Raw genomic sequence first — 20,617 nt, forward strand, 5'->3', positions numbered from 1 at the left:
AAGGAACGGCAATATATTTCCAAGTCGGGATGGTGTGTGACTTGGAGGGGAACGTGCAGGTGTGTTGTTCCCATGTGCCTGCTGCCCTTGTCCTTCTAGGTGGTAGAGGTCGCAGGTTCAGGAGGTGCTGTCAAAGAAGCCTTGGCGAGTTGCTGCAGTGCATCCTGTAGATAGTACACACTGCAGCCACGGTGCGCCGATGAAGGGAGTGAATGTTTAGGGTGGTGGATGGGGTACCAATCAAGCAGGCTGCTTTGTCCTGGATGGTGTCGAGCTTCTTGAGTGTTGGAGATGCACTCATCCAGCTAAGTGGAGGGTATTCCATCACACTCCTGACTTGTGCCTTGTAGATGGTGGAAAGGCTTTGGGGCGTCAGGAGATGAGTTACTCACGGAGAATACCCAGCCTCTGACCTGCTCTTGTAGCCACAGTATTTATGTGGCTGGTGCAATTAAGTTTCTGGTCAATGGTGACCCCCCAGGATGTTGATGGTGGGGGATTCGGTGATGGTAATGCCTTTGAATGTCAAGGGGAGGTGGTTAGACTCTCTGTTGGTGGAGATGGTCATTGCCTGGCACTTGTCTGGCGCAAATGTTACCAGCCATTTATCAGCCCAAGCCTGGATGTTGTCCAGGTCTTGCTGCATGCGGGCATGGACAGATTCATTATCTGAGGCGTTGCGAATGGAACTAAACTCTGCAATCATCAGCGAACATCCCCTTTTCTGACTTTGATTCAGGGAAGGTCATTGATGAAGCAACTGAAGATGGTTGGGCCTAGGACACTGCCCTGAGGAACTCCTACAGCAATGTCCTGGGGCTGAGATGATTGGCCTCCAACAACCACTACCATCTTCCTTTGTGCTAGGTATGACTCCAGCCACTGGAGAGTTTTCCCCCTGATTCCCATTGACTTCAATTTTACTAGGTCTCCTTGGTGCCACACTCAGTCAAATGCTGCCTTGATGTCAAGGGCAGTCACTCTCACCTCACCTCTGGAATTCAGCTCTTTTGTCTATGTTTGGACCAAGGCTGTAATGAGGTCTGGAGCCGAATGGTCCTGGCAGAACCCAAACTGAGCATCGGTAAGCAGGTTATTGGTGAGTAAGTGCCGCTTACTCACCAATGTTGGCGGTGTGGCCCTTAACCAATCCTCAATCTATACTAATGTATTAACCCCAATCGCGTGAGCCCTAATCTTGTGTTGCAACCTCATATGTGGGCTTATGTGAGAGGGAAGGGGGATGTGGGTGGAGAAGGAAGTGATCAGAGATGGCCTTATCCGTTATTGACACAATGGCAGTAGAGAGGTCCGTGAGATGGCAAGGTCGAGGGGGTGGCTGAGAGTATGGTTAGGGGTGTTTATATGGAGAGAGAGAGATTAAGGGAGGATAGCAGGGCGGTGAACTCAGAGGAGAGAGAGCATGATGAGTTGAGATGGAGGTTGAAATCACTGAGGATAAGAAGTCGCTCGGTGCAGAGATTGAGGCAGGACAGCAATGAAGATATCTCGGTGAGAAACTTGGCATGGTACTTGGGTGGGTGGTAGAGAAGGAGGATGTTAAAGGAGAGGTGAAAGGGGTGAAACAAGGTGTGATGCTCAAAGGGAGAGAAGGTGCCAGATGAGTAGGGGAACAGAACAAAGTGTGATTTGGTGTTAAGGGCCACACCGCCAACATGGCCATCTGGGCGGGGCAAGTGGTGGAAGATATAGCTCAAGCTGATGTAGCTGGCATCACCTCTACCACCTTGAAGGACAAGGGCAGCAGGCACATGGGAACACCACCTGCATGTTCCCCTCCAAGTCACACACCATCCCGACTTGGAAATATATCGCCGTTCCTTCATCGTCGTTGGGTCAAAATCCTGGAACTCCCTTCCTAACAGCACTATGGGAGAACCTTCACCACGCAGTTCAAGAAGGTGGCGCACCACCACCTTCTCAAGGGCAATTAAGGATGGGCAATAAATGCTGGCCTTGCCAGCAACGCCCACATCCCATGAATGAATTAAAAAAAAGAAAACAGAGTAGGAATAAATGGGTGATTTTTGGGTTGGCAGGTTGCAACTAGTGGGGTGCCACAAGGATCAATGCTTGGGCCTCAGCTGTTTACAATATATATTAATGACGTAGGTGAGGCGACCTTGTGTAATGTATCCAAGTGTGCTGACAATACAAAGCTAGGTGGGAAAGTAAGCTGTAAGGAGGACACAAAGAGGCTGTAAAGGAATATAGACAGGTTAAGTGAGTGGGCGAGAAGGTGGCAGATGGAGTATAATGTGGGGAAATGTGAAATTATCCACTTTGGTAAGAAGTATAGAAAAAGCAGAATATTTTTTAAAAGGTGAGAGACTAAGAAATGTTGGTATTGAGAGAGATTTGGCTGTCCTTGTACAAGAATCACAGAAAGTTAACATGCAGGTACAGCAAGCAATTAGGAAGGCAAATGGAATGTTAGCCTTTATTGCAAGGGGATTGGAGTATAAGAGTAAGGAGGTCTTGCTGCAATTATTTAGGGCTCTGGTGAGACCACACCTGGAGTACTGTGTACAATTTTGGTCTCCTTACCCAAGGAAGAATATAGTTGCCTTAGAGGAGGTGCAACAAAGGTTCACTAGATTGATTCCTGGGATGAGAGGGTTGTCCTATCAGGAGAGATTGAGTAGAATGGGCCTATATTCTCTGGAGTTTAGAAGAATGAGAGGTGATCTCAATGAAACGTATAAAATTCTTAAGAGGGCATGACAGGGTAGGTGCTGAAAGGCTGTTTCCCCTGGCGGAAGAGGTCATAGTCTCAAGATAAAGGGTGGGCCATTTAGGATCAAGATGAGGAAAAATTTCTTCTCTCGGGTTGTGAATCTTTGGAATTCTCCAACCCTGAGGGCTGTGGATGCTCAGTCGTTGATTATATTCAAGACTGAGATTGATAGATTTTTGGACAATAAGAGACTCAAGGGATATGGGGATCGGGCAGAAAAGTGGAGTTGAGGTAGAAGATCAGCCATGATCTTATTGAATGGTGAAGCAGGCTCAAGGGGCTATATGGCCTACTCCTATTTCTTATGTTCTGTGTCCGCCCACTGGAAAAAATACTCTTCCCCTAGGTCATTTACAACTACACTTCAAATTCCCGACTGTCTAGCATTTGGCCCTTCATTGACCACAACATTTCTGCAGCTGCCGATCAGCTAATCACACCTTACCTTGGTCGTTCCCCCGGTATGGCTCCCTTAAATCCGAGGGAAGCCGATGTGAACATTTATGGTGGACAACTGGTTTAGCCATTCATCACCAGATCTGGCTGGATCACATAAAACACTATTGGGTCCTGCTCTCCTCTGCCAAAACTGCTCACTATTCGAGGATCGTTCTGGAATATAAAGATAACACCCAGCTTCACTTCTTAAACCCCTCTCCCCTGCCTCCTCCACCCTCACCTCCAATAACAAATGCGAGGAACTCATGGACTTCTTTGTCACTAAGATTGAGAACATCCTTTCAGCTGTCTCTGCCGCTTCCCTCCCTTCCCCTAGCCCACCAAGCCAATCTTCCCCTAAAGTTCCCCCCTGCCCTAGCCTTGAACTCACATCTATCTCTTGTTTCTCCCCTATCTCCTCTCATGCCCTCTTCGAGCTCACCTTGACCATGAGATGCAACTTCTGCTCCCTCGACCCAATTTCCACCAAACTGCTGACCACACAACTTTCCTTCCTGGCACCCATATTAGCTGATATTGCTAACGGTTCCCTCGCCTCGGGTACTGTCACCCTCACCTTCAAATCTGCCGTCATCAGCCCCCTTCTCAAAAAACTCACCCTTGATCCCTCTGCCCTTACAAACTACTGCCCCATCTCCAACCTCCCTCTCAAGTCCTTGAACGTATTGTCGCCTCCCAAATCAGTGCCCATTTTTCCCACAACTCCATGTTTGAATCCCTCCGATCAGGTTTCCGCCTCACTACAGTATTGAAATGGCCCTTATCAAAGTCACAAGTTATATCCTATGACCCCATCCTCCTCCAACGCCTCTCCTCCATCGTCCAGCTGGGTGGGACTGCGCTTGCCTGGCTCCATTCTTATCTATCCAGTCATAGCCAGAGAATCATCTGCAATGGCTTCTCTTCCCAGTCCCGCCCTTTTACCTCTGGAGTCCCCCTTGGCCCCCTCCTATTTCTCATCTATATGCTACCTCTTGGTGACATCATCCGAAAACACGTCAGATTTCACATGTATGCTGACGACACCCAGCTCTACCTCACCACCACCTCTCTCGACCCCTTCACTGTCTCTCATTTGTCACACTGCTTGTCCGACATCCAGGATGAGCAAAAATTTCCTTGAACTAAATATTGGGAAGAACGAAGCCATTGTCTACGGTCCCCGCCGAAACTCCATTCCCTAACCACCGACTTCACCCCTCTCCCTGGCCACTGTTTGAAGCTGAACCAAACCGTTAGCAACCTTGGCATCCTATTTGCCCTGAGATGAGCTTCCAACCCCGCCATCCCCAAGACCGCCTATTTCCACTTCCATAACATCGCTCGTCTCCGCCCCTGCCTCAGCTCATCTGTTGCTGAAACCCTCGTCCATGCCTTTGTTACCTTGAGTCTCGACTATTCCAATGCTCTCCTGGTTGGCCTCCCATCTTCTACCCTCCATAAACTTGAGCTCATCCAGAACTCTGCTGCCCGTATCCTAACAAGATCCGTTCTCCCATCACCCCTGTGCTTGCTGACCTACATTGGCTCCCAGTCCGGGAACACCTTGATTTTAAAATTCTCATCCTTGTTTTCAAATTCCTCCATGGCCTCGCCCCTCTATCTTTGTAACCTCTGCCAGCCCTACAATCCTCAAAGATCTCTTCACTCCTCCAATTCTTGCCTCTTGCGCATCATCAATTTTAATTGCTCCACCATTGGCAGCCGTGCCGTCAGCTGCCTGGGCCCTATGCTCTGGAATTCCCTCCATAAACCTCTCTGCCTCTCTACCTTTCTTCCATTAAAATGCTCCTTAAAACCTACCTTTTTAACCAAGCTTTTGGTCAACTGTCCTAATATCTCCTTATGTGGCTCAGTGTCAAATTTTGTTTGATAATGCTCCTGTGAAGCATCTTGAGACATTTTACTACGTTAAAGGTGCTACATAAATGCAAGTTATTGTTGTTGAGAGACCCCTAAATAAAGAGGAAATGAACATGATACTATGGTGCATGCTTGAAATGGTTCTACATTAAGTGTTATGTTACAGCTGGGTGAGTCTGCTTGTATGTTACTGGAAGTATTTAATCGGGTTTCAGTAAGATGTTGTGAAAGAGAACATTTTCCTTGGGTTGTCACCAAGCACACTCTGGCACCTACTCTCACGATTTGAAGGACTGCCTCCTCATGAAAATTCATGTGGAGTCAGGAGGCAAGTAACAGAATGGATAGCAAGCTGGCTACAAAACAGAAAATAGGGGTTAAAAGTAGTTACTCAAACTGGCAAAAGATGGGTAGTAGGGTTCCACGAGGATCTGTGCTGGGACCACCGTTGTTCACTATTTACATAAACAATTTGGACTAGGGAATCAGAAGTACAATTTCAAAATTTGTGAGCGACACCAAATTGGGGGGTATAGTTAATACTGAGGAGGACTGTGACAAAATGCAAGACATTAATAAACTTACAAAATGGGCATGTAATTGGCAAATGAATTTCAATATAGATAAGTGTGAGGTGATGCATTTTGGTAGGAATAATGAGGCCACTTACTCCTTGGAAAATGGTGTAGAGGAGCAGAGGGATTTAGGGGTACAGATACACAAATCACTAAAAGTAGTGATGCAGTTTAATAAGGCCATAAAAAAGCAAATCAAGCACTGAGGTTCACTTCTAGAGGGATAGAATTGAAAAGCAGAGAAGTTATGTTAAACTTGTACTAACTTTGGTTAGACCACAATTGGAGTACTGTGAACAGTTCTGGTCTCTGCACTCTTAAAAGGATATAGAGGCGGTCCAGAAGATACAAAAAAGATTTACTAGGATGATACCCGAAATGAGAGGTTATACCTATCAGGAAAGATTGAATAGGCTGGGGCTGTTTACTCTAGAAAAGAGAAGACTGAGGGGTGAGAGAAGCCTTTAAGATTATTAAAAGGTTTGATAGAGTAGACATAGAGAAGATGTTTCCACTTGTGGAGGAGACCAGAACTAGGGGCCATAAATATAAGATAGTCACTAATAAATCCAATAGGGAATTCAGGAGAAACTTCTTCACCCAGAGAGTGGTAAGAATGTGGAACTCGCTACCACAAGGAGTAGTTGAGGCGACTAACATTGATACATTTAAGGGGAAGCTAGATAAACACATGAGGGAGAAGGGAAAAGAAGGATATGTTGATTCGGTTAGATGAAGAAGGGAGGGAGGAGGGTCGCGTGGAGCATCAACACCGACATGGACCTGTTCGGCCAAATGGCCTGTTTATGTGTTTTACATTCTTTGTAATTCTTTGTAAAATTCAAAGGTTGGCAAGTCCATCCCCAGTCTGGTTTCTCTCTTTCATTGTGGGCAGTCTTCTTTTAAAAAGAGACAAAATATATACTTTGGAAATAAGTATCCATCTTGAATGAATGGAGGATTACACAGCATGCAAGTAGTTTCAGATGGCGTTTTGACTTGGCGGATCAAAGGGGGCAATCCTTCCTTGGTGGCCTTCCATAGCATTCCCTGCACTCCTGAGAAACATGCAGAAAGCACTTAATAATTATTTTTAATTGAGCTGACCTCAATGAATCCGGCTTCCCACTCCCCATGCATAAGACTTCATGCTCATGCGGTAATCCCAGCTTTATTCATCAGGAATACAGAATTGGCTTTATTAAGTTATAGTGACTAAACTTCGATTTGATTGAGATTCCTAGTTTGATAACTTTCCAAGATTAATTGGAGCTTCTGATATAGGTCCAGGTGTTTCCATTAAATTAAATAGTTTGGCTTGTGTCATTAATCGTCACTACCATCCTGCTGTAGACAGCGTTATCCTGCAAAAATGTTTTAGGTTAATTGAAGAATTCTTATTTTACTGTTGTTTTTTTCTGGTGTGTATCAATGATGTAGTCAGGAATGTAGCGAAAATACACTTGTCACATATTATGGTGTGTTGTGCTGCTGATGAGCTCCTGGTACTTGCTGTCCATCTATCTGATACCTCACATGACAGTTGTTTAATAACCAACCAGTTACTATCCTTGGGAGAGGGGAAGGAGAGTTAAACAGAGTCTCTTTAAAGTTGAGGTGGCTCCAAGCTGACATACCTAGTGATGGATGTTCAGAATCAACTCAACTTTCTGTGGTAGTGAATACCTGAGCGAGACAAATCCATAGCACTGTTGACTGACCACCAGCCTGGCTGATTAATGGAACCTAGGAGGGCAGACCTGTCACAGGCGCCTGGATTCTTCAGATAACCCTGCAGGCCGATGCCTAATGGGTAAGATCGGTCCTGCCTGGATAATCCACAGGAAGCTTCCCGATGTTCTGTGCTGGTAAACTGTGGTTTTAGCTGGTTAAACGCCAGTAGTACCCCTACACACACTTGGTCCCTAAGGCTTGGCTTTTGCCAGTGTACGCCTTAACTCTGTGAACTTAGATAAGCCGCGTGTCATTTTATGGGAGAAGAGCGTACTCCATACAGAAACTGCCTGTCTCGGTTTTTCAGTAACTTGGTTTGGAGATGTTTAAACACAGCAAGTGTCAGACATCTGACAAACCAAACAAAAAATGTTTCTTTGGTATTGCAGGCCACACAGTAATTTACACACTACACCTAACCTGTGTGGATGTGTAGATTATATATTAATGTAGATATTACAGTGCAAAAGACAATACTAGATATGGCACACACATTTCATGGTTATTTTTTTTGAGAACTTGGATAACATTTGGCATTAGGCTGAGGGGTTAAAAGAAAATGTCATTAAACAGTAGGATTTACTTACCAGTAAGAGTATAAAATTATGCTGTATTCAGTTTTTTTTAAATTATAAAATGACTTGTCTGCTGGAATTTTTCTTTTGATGGCTGCAGTTCATAAAAATTCCACAAGGTGACACTTGTGCTGTTTTAATAATTTCTTGACAGCCTGTTTGGCTGGCTTCAGTTGAAGGACTGATTGGGCATAAGTGTTTATTACTATATTATTTCAGAGCTGTGAGACATGTTAAAATTACTTTATGGATAGGTGATAAACTTCAAATTTTAGTTTCTCGTAAATACGTCATTGATTTGTATATCATAGGTATTTGAATCGTGGGTGATTAATTGGAGGGATCCTTTTCCCTTAAAAGTATATTTGGATGGAAATATTCTCTTAGTCTGAAGTTGATCGGCGTTTATGTTCAAGTACATTTAAAACTACTTGTGACTTGGGGTGCTTTTCTGTATTAAAGGTGCTATATAATGCAAGTTGTTGCTGAATTGTGCCTGATATTGGCAACTTATTTTTTTTAAATATTAAAGATACTTGAATAGTATTTATGAAGGTAAAGTATAGCTGGAAAGGTTATCACTGTTTTAGTAATTTAACTATTTTGTTTCCATCTTTTCTCGTTGTAGTGATAAGTACCGAGCGCACGAGTATTCAATCAGTCCTAAGTGTTGTCCATAAATATGCTATGATGCTTTTAGGTTTGCTACCATTTCAGAATTTTAGGTTTCTTGCAAATTGTAAAAGAACAATAAGATGTGTTCCATATTTTAAAGATTAAGATGAAAAGGTATTATGCTAAATTGGTGTATAATCCTAAATATCATGGGTACTTGTACATTTGCTGGTGTTTTCCCATCCTCCCTTGTTACTTTGTTTTAATCGTTTTAAGCTGCTGGTCTGAGAACAGGCACAATGGCGAATGATTTCCTCAATTCACATTTGTAATGAAATTGCAAATGAGAGAATAAAGAGCACATTAACAATTTGTTACAAATAGCAACAGAAATCTTCCCCCTTTGTTACAGGTGTGCTTGAATACTGTTTTTATTATTTTCAGTATGGTGGGGACATAACTCGTAAAATGAAGCTTCTGAAGAGGCAGGCTGAAGGAAAGAAAAGAATGAGGAAGATCGGCAATGTGGAAATACCAAAGGATGCCTTCATAAATGTACTAAAGAGACAAAAGGACAAATAGAGTAAATTGTAAATGGGGAATCCATTCCATTCTGTTTAACTGGTCATTTATCTCATTGCTGTAAGTGGGATGTCACTGGTGCAGAATGGTTAACATAACAACAGTCACTATGCTTCAAAGGTAACATATGTATGAAGCACTTTGATACATTTGACATAGGTGATACATAGGGTGTTTACAAATACAAGTATTATGTCACACTGTGGCATTTCTAGAACAATACATAGTCAGTCCACATAATCACTATCAATAGACAGTGTAACTGGAAGTGATGTACTCTGGATTATGCATTTAGTTACTTGCAGTACAAGCTCTTGATTTGATTCATTACTGGAAGCCTCTAATGTTAATACATCTTGGGCTCGGTGGAGTATTTCAAATTATTGTCCACGATCAAGACCAATACAATTGTATGATTCACAATGTTAATTACCTGATGAGGATGACTTTTTCATAAATATTTATTTTTGCTGTAATATATCTCTGGAATTAAGTTCACTTTTTTAAAAATTTACAGTTTCAATAAACAATTTGACTGTACTGCAGTCTTATTGATTGTGAAATCTACTGTATATTTGTATGGTGAACTGTTCTAGATAATGAACTAACCAAAATAAACTGGGCACACTTGGTAAGCAGGAGAGATACTATCACCTGGAAACCAGTCTGTTGAGTTTGTCCTTCACAGGGACAATAGTATAGGGCTTGAGGAAGTAGGCCTGCCATCTGCCATTCTCTCTTGAAGTTTGGGAAAGTAGAAGCGGGAATTACCTCCATAATGATTGTCAAGTGCGATATCTAAGATGCAGCAAATCTTAAGATACTTTTTACGATATTGCAACTACTAGCAAATACACTGAAATATAAATAGCTCACCGCTCTGGGGAGATTGGAGATCCTTTTTGTTCTCTGCATGAACGGCTGCTGGATTTCCGCCTCTGCTTCTATCCAGAATGGGACAAGGGTGGAGGAAGAATACAGCACTAGAAAGCTGGTATAGCTCTGCTCTCATAAACCAACCACCAAAAACACCTTCACCCTACAGTAGAATTCTGTCCTCAGCAGTAAGGACTTCAAGACTCCGATCATAATTCCTGATAGGTATTTTGCTTATTTCTGCTTCGAGAAAATATGCTGCTTATTACAGTGGTAGGTACTCTATCACTGTGATGAAACTCTAACTACATTAAAGCAGAAGTCTCAATCAGTACCACTGTCAAAAAAGCATAAGTAAAAACAATTCTGATTAACATTAATTCTATTTTTCTTGATCCAACACATGGTCTGGCAGCACAGAGACAGTCAAGGGGTTGAGAGAAGTAACAAAATGGTAGAGCTGGGTATCATCATCGTGCATGTGAATGCTCATCTCATCCCTGCAGGTAATCTTGCCGATAGCCAGCATATTGATAAGGAAAAAGGAGGACAGATCTTGGGGGACCCTAGAGGTGACAGTGCAGGGAGGGAAGATAAGCTATTGCTGGAGATGCACTGGTTGCATTCAGATAGGTGGGAATACAACATGCAAGGGTAGTCCCAAGGTGCTGTATATAGAGCAAAGAGACTTTGGAGGAAGATGGAAGGTCAACCATATTAAACACTGCAGAGGTCATAGAGGACAAAAGGGAAGAATGCACCATGGTTACATTACAAGACAGTATATTGCTTTTGTCAGGTCTTTAGCATAAATTACATATAATTTTATAGGACTACTACCCCGATTAAATAGTTTAATATAAATCAGGGTTGTAACTAGATTTCAAAATTAGCTTGGGCAAAAATGTCAAATCCCACATGTTCAATTCAGAGAAATCCTCATTCAAAATTCTGCAGATTAATGTTTTGATTGATGAAGTCGCTCTAGGCAAAACACCTGCCTCAGTGGTAGATATAACACTGCTTAAATTAACTGATACTTAAACCATTGGACCTGATAAAACAAATGAGATTTTCTGACAGTAAAACTACATTGTGGGGATAAAGCAACACGAATGATGATGACATGCAAGTGATAAGGCAAATCAGAAAGGCAAACCTGATGTGGAGCTTCTTCATCCTCCAACTAACAGACTGAAATTATTACTACGCCATTGTGGTGCTGACTACGTTGACGGGATCGATGGTGTGGTCCATCTGTATCAATGCTTCAGTTATTGCATAGCTTTGGGAAACATATCAAATATAAATCATCATTGGTAACAACATCCTTGAGCTGCCACTGCACACACATCTCCTCAGGAACCAGAATCTGTGGCCTCTGAAGACTTTTAAATGTCCACTTCACAAATCAGCAGAGGAACATTTTAGTAGAGGGTGCAGAGAAGAATAGTTGGTGCCAGCAATTTGAAGGTTTGAACAACTTTTAAGACTTGACTTTGACATGTAAGTTCCTTAGTCTGAAGAGAGAAGTGATACATTGCTTCATCATTGCAGTAAAGCCAAAAAAATCAATAATTCCTTTAAATGATTACATGCAAATCACTTTTAGCTATGATCACATGCTTCCACAACTGCCATGGGCGTGTTAGAGATATTTAAAGTAGTTAGAATTATATAATTTACAGACTAATGAGTCCTCCCAAGAAAATAGGAACTTTGTAGGCATTTCATATCAAGCAATATGTTTTATATTCAAACAAATGCAAATTGAATTGGGTATTTTGTGGTTTTATATGGTGTTTGATCCATTTCAAATGTAATCAGGAAAAATGTGCTTATTCTCCAAAAAAAACAGGATTTTGCCAGATTTCTGATCTTTGACCAATGATGATTTTTAACAGCAGGAATAAAATTTGTCTGAGATGAGGATGAGCTTTTGTCAACTTGACTTATTTCATCTGTTGTTATCTAATCTCATTTAATTAAATTCCAATTGATTTTATTCAGTACTTTTTTCCAGTTTGAAAAGTTTATTGCAATTACAACAGTGATACTTACAGTATCCTATTGAAATGAAACAAATGTACAATACTGAACTTAATGTTACAATGTGTTGAAGTTATATTAACAAATCTATCCTAATTGTATTCTCACTGGTGTCAGAGCTGATGCAGCCACTGTCCTAGGAGATTGTTGTATCACTGATTGTTCATGGTGTGACACATAGCACTGCTTAATGACCTCTCTACAACACTTGGAAACATAACTTTTAGCAGCATTCAGCTTGAGTAATGGACAGTCTCCTTATGAAAATTTTGAGAATTGTGAAAGTTTGCTCTTTTCATGAATTTTTTTCTTGTTCTTCTCTTCCGTGGCTAGTGGCAGCCTATTTCTTCCACTGATGTGCATCCAGCTGATCGTACTCTGAGTTGTTTCTGTAAGAAAGTCCCTTTTTTACGTGAATAGGTCATTAGCCTGGCTCACAACTCCCGACCAGGATTTCCAGCTAGATGCGATGGGAGATTGCCATTCCACTCCCATAGAAAACGAGTACCCCACCGGATGTCAACCCAGATTTCGGAGGCCAGAGCTGGGGTCTCCTGGGGCTATGATGGGAGGGGCCACTCCACTCTCACCTGTCATGTGTACCCCAATGGATGTGAACCCACTGTTCAGAGACTCTCGTCTCTGCTCGCTGGGGCTTTCATGATGTTTAGTCCAATAAAATAGATGCATTATACATTATAATACAATTGTAGTCTGAAAAGAAAGGAAAAGGCAATATTTAAAACAGTTTGGGGAAAGAAGCATTTTCCCCTCTGCTACAAGAAGTTCAAAGGTAACAAAACTGATGCACTGTCAGTAAAAGATGTGAGACATCTAAAAGAGTTACGCATAACAAATCACACATTTCTTTATTATCTTTGAAGTTTACGAAAAACAGAAATAAAGCAGCACAATGCCAATTGTCATTTCTAACCCAAAAGCCTCTAAATGCTTTGCAATTATTATTTAAATAAAAAAATGTTCTGTTTCTCTCCAATTTGTCCCCTCCCCACCATTCCTCAAGTTTTGAATCTTGCTGGAATATGGTTCCGCAGGAACAGATAACCCATCAGTACCACGGGCAACTAGGCAATTTGACCAAGGGGAAATCATGGCCAAGTCTGATCCAACCTCCAGACCGGCACACTTTCAGCAGGGTTACCAACATTATTCAAGAATGAAAATGAAAGACTTGCATTTATACAGCGCCATTCACGACCTCAGGAAGCCCCAAGGCGCTTTACAGGCAATGAAGTACATCCTAGGTGCAGTCACTATTGTAATGTAGGAATGGGAACCCTTGCTGATTTTCACTCAGGGACACGGAGGCCAATTGTAATGTTCTTACCGCTGCCCTAGCTGAATCAGCTCAGCACAGGTCAAAGACAATCTGGCATTTTCCTGATGTGTGGTTCAGTGAGTTTATCCAGAGAGTAGCTGGGCCATTGAGGTGCATTAAATAACGATTTGTACATAAGAGAAAACGAGTTGCTGAAGAACCATTTGATGAATTTTAAATTAATTTATTTTTATCTTCAAAGATAAATGATGAATTAATTTGAATTTATTTTGCTTATTGTTGCTGCCCCTTAATTCTTATCTCACCAACTAGATCTGTTCTCTGAAGCTTCTACAGGCTTAATTTGAACCCTGCTACATTGTATTGCTTTTTTTCTACTAATTTGTATCCAGTATATTCAAAATGAAACATAATTTTTCTTCAGCAAAAATACTGAAAACAATAATAATTGAACTGAAATATTTGAGTAAATGACAAAACCCACACTTCAAAAAGTTCATTGCATCTTCCAAAGGCTCTGAATAATGTTAAAATTGAACACTTGTATTATCATTTTGAATGATGTTCACTATAAAATAATACAGCAATTTTCAACTTAAATATTTAATTTACCTGTTTGTACAGAAATTTTATAAATGTATGTAATACTTTGTTAATTAAATACTACATAATGAAATATTTTCAACTCACTACACCAGAGAAAAAACATTTTTTTATGAACATGGAAATCCTGTGTTTATCGGTGCGTAGATTTGGATGCTATCTACGTGTAATTAATATTCCATTTACACAGCGTCTGCTATTTTCCTTCTCTGCCAAATTTGCAGCTGTTGTAAATTTTCCATTAACTCAGTAGCTGCTCACAATTATATCTAGCTGCAGAAAATATTATTTAAATTTACTTTAAGATATTAAACTGAATATTTTCCTGAATTGAATTTAATATGGGCACTGTTTATTTTTAGCGTGCTTTAGTCAGTGACATTACCATTACATTCTACATAACAGTATAATACATAATTATGAATATACAATTGTATAAAAAACTACCATAACCATCACATCATATTGGTTCATGCTAATATTATCAATCACATGAATCTCTCTGCTTCTGGCCAGAGTCTGCATCCAGGGTCCCTGCTCCCTCCCAATCCCAGGTCCAACCCTCACTCCCTCATAGGATCTGCCTCCCAGGTTCAGCAATTTATATTTAAAGACGGTGGCCCAGAATTCAGGAGCACATATTCGCAAGTGGCGAAGAATAAATGCCCTTCCCCAGAATGGTGAGGTTCGAGGCTCCCCAGATATTGGGCCTTGAACCTCATTGTAATGGAGCTGGTGTCACAACAGATAAGTGGGTCTGGGGGTCGGTTCCTTGGTCAGGGGGGTGCGGGACAACGCAGGGCCCAGGATTGGTTTAGGGGAGGGCGATCGGGGGGTCGGGGCCAGAAGCACAGTGATCAGGAGGGATGTTAAAACGTGGGGTCGGGAGGAGCAATCCTGTTCCTTCCAGCTCCACGTTCAGGTAAGTTACTTAACTTCTTTGTTGCAGGCCTGGTTTCTCTGAGTGCAGCGCGTGAGGGGACCTCAAACAGGCTTTGGACCCATTATTTACATATGTAAAGGGCCGAAGACCTGCTTCAGGCATAGGTGAAGAAGGCCTCTTGTTTGTCCTTACCCAAAATGGCGGTTGGCACACTTCCGGCCCGAAGTGGGTGCACACTTCCTGCCCACCATGAAAAACGATGCAGTTTCTAGGCCTATAACAATATAAATACATTATAATACTACCAATGTATTAAAAACAAATTGCTGGTTCTCACCTTAAACTGGGAACCTGTGAAGAGAGAAGAGGACTATTAGAATGGAGAACAGAAGCAGGGCAGGCCAAAGCCATGGTTAAGGCTGGGGGATTGATGGCAGCAGTAGAAGGAATCAGGACCGGGGTAGACCAAGGCTGGAGATTCAATGACAGCAGCAGAGAATAGGGCTTGGGCAGACTGAGCTGGGTAATCAGTGGCAGCAGCAGGGAACAAGACCAGACAGGCAGTGGCCACTGTTGGGTGAGGCTTTGAGACTAGGTGGTGGCCAGGAGTTCAATGCGGGAAGGGGGGAGAGAGAAGGGGAGTAGCAGGGGGAGATGGGGAGGGGGGAAAAGGAATAATGGAAGCGGAGGAGATGGAGGAAAGGAATGGGGGAATGTGAATGGTAATACAGGGAAGTATGCAAGAGGGGATTATTACGGGAGTTCCAAACAAAGGTTTCAGGTGGAAAAGTTAGAGAATCATTGAATGCAGGCAAACCTGAAATATCGACAAAAGTTATCAAGGCAGCGAGTCCCTTTAAATGGATCACTTCTGCTAGCTGGATCTGTTCTTGACAAGGATTTGCGTCTTTTAGCTGCTTGTAAGTTATACCGATGGAAATTATGTCTAATGGGGATGGAAATGACAGGAATTCTGATATTTTACACTAAATATTTCATTTAAATGTGTGTGCTGGTGAAGCTGCAGATGGAAGAAATGTACCCTCCTACCCAGATCAGGAATTTTGCTGGAATGAAAACAAGGCATAAACCGGATGGAAATGGGTCCTCCATCCATCTTGCCAACAACATGGATTTTTGGCCGATTGGAGTTTATGTCACATGACAGGATGGACAATGTGACAATCGCTGTGAGACAAGACAACATTGTTTAACAAGAAGGGCAAGAATGACAGAGAAATACACTTTCACAGTCCAATTCAAATCCCAGGTGGATATCTGCTACTGAGGATAATGCATGAATAGAACTTGATATTTGATACCATCTGATGCATTCCTGCTTTGGAGACAAAGTGCTTTATAAATGTGAGACAGCATGAATTCAAATCAATATATCCAAACCGGATTCAATTAACGATGTAAACAGAATGTTTCCATACCTGCTGCATTCAAACCGGTCAAAGAAAGCAATCAAGTCAACTGATAATTTAAGGATAACCACAGTATTGGCAAGATTAAGTGTAATGTGATCTGATAGGATGTGTTAATTAATGGATGACTCAGCACATTGTGAATCATCTGTATGAGCAAGTAGGTCAGCATTAAATGTGCTGTCCGTTTACTACACATCCAGCCAGCATTACATAGAATTACATAGAGTCTACAGCACAGAAATAGGCCATTCGACCTGTCTGGTCTATGCTGGCATTTATACTCCATATGAGCCTCCTCCCACCCCTCTTCATCTAACCCTATCAGCATATCCTTCCATTTCTTTTATCCCTCATGTGTTTATCTAGCTTCCCCTTAAATGCATCTTTGCTATTTGCTTAACTACTCCGTGTAGTAGCGAGTTCCACATTTTAACCACTCTTTGGGTAAAGAAGTTTCTCCCGAATTCCCTATTGGATTTATTGGTGACTATTTTATATTTATGGCTCCTAGTTTTGGTCTCCCCCACAAATGGAAACATCTTCTCTATGCCTACCCTATCAAACCCCTTCAGAATTTTAAAGACCTCTATTAGGTCAGTCCTCAGCCCTCTCTTTCTTTTCTAGAGAAAAGAGCCCCAGCCTGTTCAGCCTTTCTTGATATGTATATCCTCTCAGTTCTGGTATCATCCGTGTGAATCTTTTATGCACCTTCTTCTGTGCCTTTATATTCTTTTTATAATATGGAGACCAGAACTGTGCACAGTACTCCAAGTGAGGTCTAACCAAGGTTTGATAGATGTTTAATATAACTTCTCTGCTTTTCAATTCTATCCCTCTAGAAATGAACCCCAGCACTTGATTTGCTTTTTTATGGTCTCATTAACCCGCGACGCCACTTTTAGTGATTTGTGTATCTGTACCCCGAGATCCCTTTGCTCCTCTACCCCAATTAGACTCTTATTATCCAAGCAGTATGTGGCCTCCTTACTCTTCCTATCAAAATTTAACACTTCACACTTATCTATATTGAAATTCATTTGCCAATTACATGCCCATTCTGCAATTTTATTAATATCTTATTGTATTTTTGATGCAGTCCTCCTCAGTATTAACTATACCTCCCAATTTGGTGTCATCCGCAAATTTTGAAATTGTGCTTCTGATTTCGGAGTCCAAATCATTTATGTAAATGGTGAACAACAGTGATCCCAGCACCAATCCCTGTGGAACACCACTTTCTGTCTTCCGCCAGTCTGAGTAGCTACACATAACCCCTGCTCTCTGATTTCTGTTCTATAGCCAGCCTTGCTACTTGTCCCCTGACTCCACATGCTCTGACCTTAGTTATGAGTCTACTATGCAGTGCCTTATCGAAGGCCTTTCGAAAATCCAAATATATTACATCTACTACATTACCCTTGTCTACTCTTTCCATTACTTCTTCAACGAATTCAATAAGGTTGGTCAAGCATGACCTTCCATTTTGAAATCTGTGATGACTATTCTTTAGTATAGTGTAACAATTACGATGGTGTAACAAGGTGCTGAATGGTATCAGTCAGATGGGGTTAAAACCTAGGGGGTAATTTTCAACTTCAGTGAGGGCTGAAAACCTTCAATTACTTCTATGGAAAGGAAAATTAAGTGGGATGACTAATGGGCAGACACTCCATTACCAGTAGTTCTCCGCATCCACTAAAGTTGAAAAATACCCCATTAGAATTCATAGATGCTGTAGTAGTTATTTTGTTACATTCACGTGCTGAATACATTTTTTTACAATTCTTTGCATTGACACATTTTTCTATTCTCCCCTGAAACTGGTCAGTTCAACCTCTGGTGCAGCTAAGTTTCCAGTTCATAGATCCTCCTCTGCAGTGCATTCCTAGTGGTAGGAAGCAATCACTGGGGTTCACAGATAATTGAATTGAAGAATCAAGAGTGCCCATAGTCCAAAGGGTGGGGCCAAGACCTTATCCCCCAGAAAAATAAGGCAGATTTACTGCAACATTTATTTTATGGTTGGGGCAACAAGGTCTTGATTTAAATATTTTAATTCATGTTAAATGATAATCATGATTACTCCTAACAGAAAAATTACCACGGGCACAATGTCCACAATAAAATGTCTAGTCATATGGTAAAGCATAGCCGAGAAACATCTAATCTGACATGATTGAGTCCTCTTCAATTGAAGACAAGGCAACAGGCCATTTAAGGAAGCAATTTTTAAGTTAAAACTATTAAAATATGTATAGTTTGGGAATGGAAAATATTTTTCATATTGTAATATTTGTAATGTCAAACAAAAGATTAAAAATTATATTTTAGATATACTATATAGATATAGCAAGTGATATGGTAAATATTTACACTCATGGGGCTTCATTTTAGCACCCGCTATCGGGTGCGTTCCTGGCGGGGGGGCTCCGAAAATCGGGGAATCCCGGAGCGGGTCCGGAGCCCGGCTCCAACCCGCCTACTTCCGGGTTCCCCACAGACGTGCCGGCGTGCGCGCGCAGCCCCGTTAGGTGGGAATCCCGCAGACAATTAAAGCCAGCGGGATGCCACTTAAAAGTATTTACTTTGCTATTTCAGGTCATTAACTGACCTGATTAGGGGAATATGTGAGGAGGGGTGGAATTTTACAGACAACTGGGACTGTTTCCCATACTGGGAGAAACACTCCCAGTTCAAATGGACGTGTTGCAGCTGTCAGCCTGTGGCAGCTGCAAAGGTCCATTTGACAGGTGTGGGGGGGAGACCCTCACTCATTGCAGGAGGCCACTCTGTCACTTGGGACAAAGTTTGGCCTCCACCACCCTCCTCCTGACAAGAAAATTCACCAACTTGCACACTTACCCCGGGGTCCAGAGACATGTACCTACCTTGCGGACCCTCTCAGATGTACATCTTCCAGATGGGGGCCGCCATAGCTGCAGTCATGACCTCCTCGGAGGGCGAACAGCATCACCAGCCTCACCAGCCTCGCCATCCACGCCGTCCACCTCTGACACGTGGAGCTCCACAACAGAGTGCTGTGACACATCCACCTGTACAGCAGGAGGGAGGGCAACTGCAGAGAGAGATGCGTCGCAGAGGGCACTACCCTTGCCACAGGGACCACAGACCGAGGCTCAGCTTCCTGGACCTCTCTGAGAAGCAGCGCACACGGAGGCTCAGAGTCACTCGACATGTAGTTGTGGACATCTGCAGCCTCCTTCATGCCGAGCTGCTCCCGGCTGGCCCGAGCACCATCTTCTTACCTGTCGCTGTCAAAGTCACCACTGCCCTCAACAACTTCTCCTCCGCATCCTTCCAGGGTGCCACCGGGGACATCGCCGACGTCTCCACAAAAGAGCCCTGCAAATACACTTACACCCACTCTGCAGTGACACAATGGGTGGCATCAGTTGTGGGTCTTCATTGTGATCCTCAGGAAAGGGCATTATTGCACAAACCAGACAAGATTCGCAAAGACGTGGCAGTAGTGGTGCCAATATAATATGTAATGTGAGTTGGTCAGAAATTAAATATAAGTAAAAACCATGACAAACCCTCAAACACCCTTGTGCATCCCCTTCATGCTCACGACACGTTTGCCTTACGCTGCCTACTGCACATATGTGATGCATGCCCTGCGTAGTGGCAGGTTGAGTGAGGCTGACTGTGAAAGAGATGGACGAGAGGGTGAGTATGAGATAGAGCCATGAGATTGTATGAGGATTGGGTTGAGTGGTAGTGGCGGGATGAGTACTGGCAAGGTGAGTAAGTGCAGGTAAGATGAGGATGAGGTTTGAGTGGGTGTGAGGGGTGATGTGGCAGAGGAAGTGTAGGGGAATGAGTAAGTGTACTCACTTTGGCTGACCTACTTAGGTCATTGGAGCGCCTCCTGCACTGTATGCAGGTGGGCGATGTGTTGGTGGTGCAGGTGACCTCCTCTGCCACCTCAAGCCAGGCCTTCCTGGTGGCAGAGGCAGGCCGCTTCCTCCCGCCCGCCGGGGGGATGATCTCTGTCCTCCCCCTCCTCCTCACCCCATCTAATGATACCTGGAGTGAGGCATCATTAAACTGGGAGCAGCCTTCCCCCTGGGCTGCTCCATACTGTAATTTTTTCTATTTGTTGCAGCATCTGTCAGTGGAGGACTGCCCCTTTAAATAAAGCTCCTCCAGCTGACAGACCTTTCTGCACATGCGCAGCCCGCCTGACGCGCAGATCAGCAGTGGGGAACCCGGAAGACCAGGTAAGTGGCTCCAATTAGGCTGCGATCGCTCGGGGGGCAGACTAATTTCACCGGGCGCGTTACCCACG

General features: G+C 42.8%; 1 protein-coding gene and 1 long non-coding RNA gene across 4 annotated transcripts in view; one reads left to right on the top strand and one right to left on the bottom strand.

Annotated features, from left to right (window-relative positions):
• Window positions 1-11,967, top strand: part of guf1 (GTP binding elongation factor GUF1) — a 45,928-nt gene extending 33,961 nt beyond the window's left edge. For all 3 annotated transcript variants that reach the window (XM_067988240.1, XM_067988241.1, XM_067988242.1), the window contains one exon: window positions 9,024-11,967. In XM_067988240.1, coding sequence (XP_067844341.1) covers window positions 9,024-9,161 — 138 coding nt within the window. In that variant the 3' untranslated portion in view covers window positions 9,162-11,967. The remainder of the gene's footprint in view (window positions 1-9,023) is intronic.
• Window positions 11,968-12,050: 83 nt separating this feature from the next.
• On the bottom strand, window positions 12,051-15,726 carry LOC137324106 (uncharacterized). Its single transcript, XR_010963496.1, has 3 exons — window positions 15,690-15,726; window positions 15,065-15,146; window positions 12,051-12,800 (listed from the first exon to the last, which is right to left on the bottom strand). It is a non-coding gene; the product is annotated as an uncharacterized lncRNA (long non-coding RNA).
• Between the last annotated feature and the right edge of the window lie 4,891 nt (window positions 15,727-20,617).

Source organism: Heptranchias perlo, chromosome 1 (assembly GCF_035084215.1).
Source record: "Heptranchias perlo isolate sHepPer1 chromosome 1, sHepPer1.hap1, whole genome shotgun sequence".
NCBI lineage: Eukaryota > Metazoa > Chordata > Chondrichthyes > Hexanchiformes > Hexanchidae > Heptranchias > Heptranchias perlo.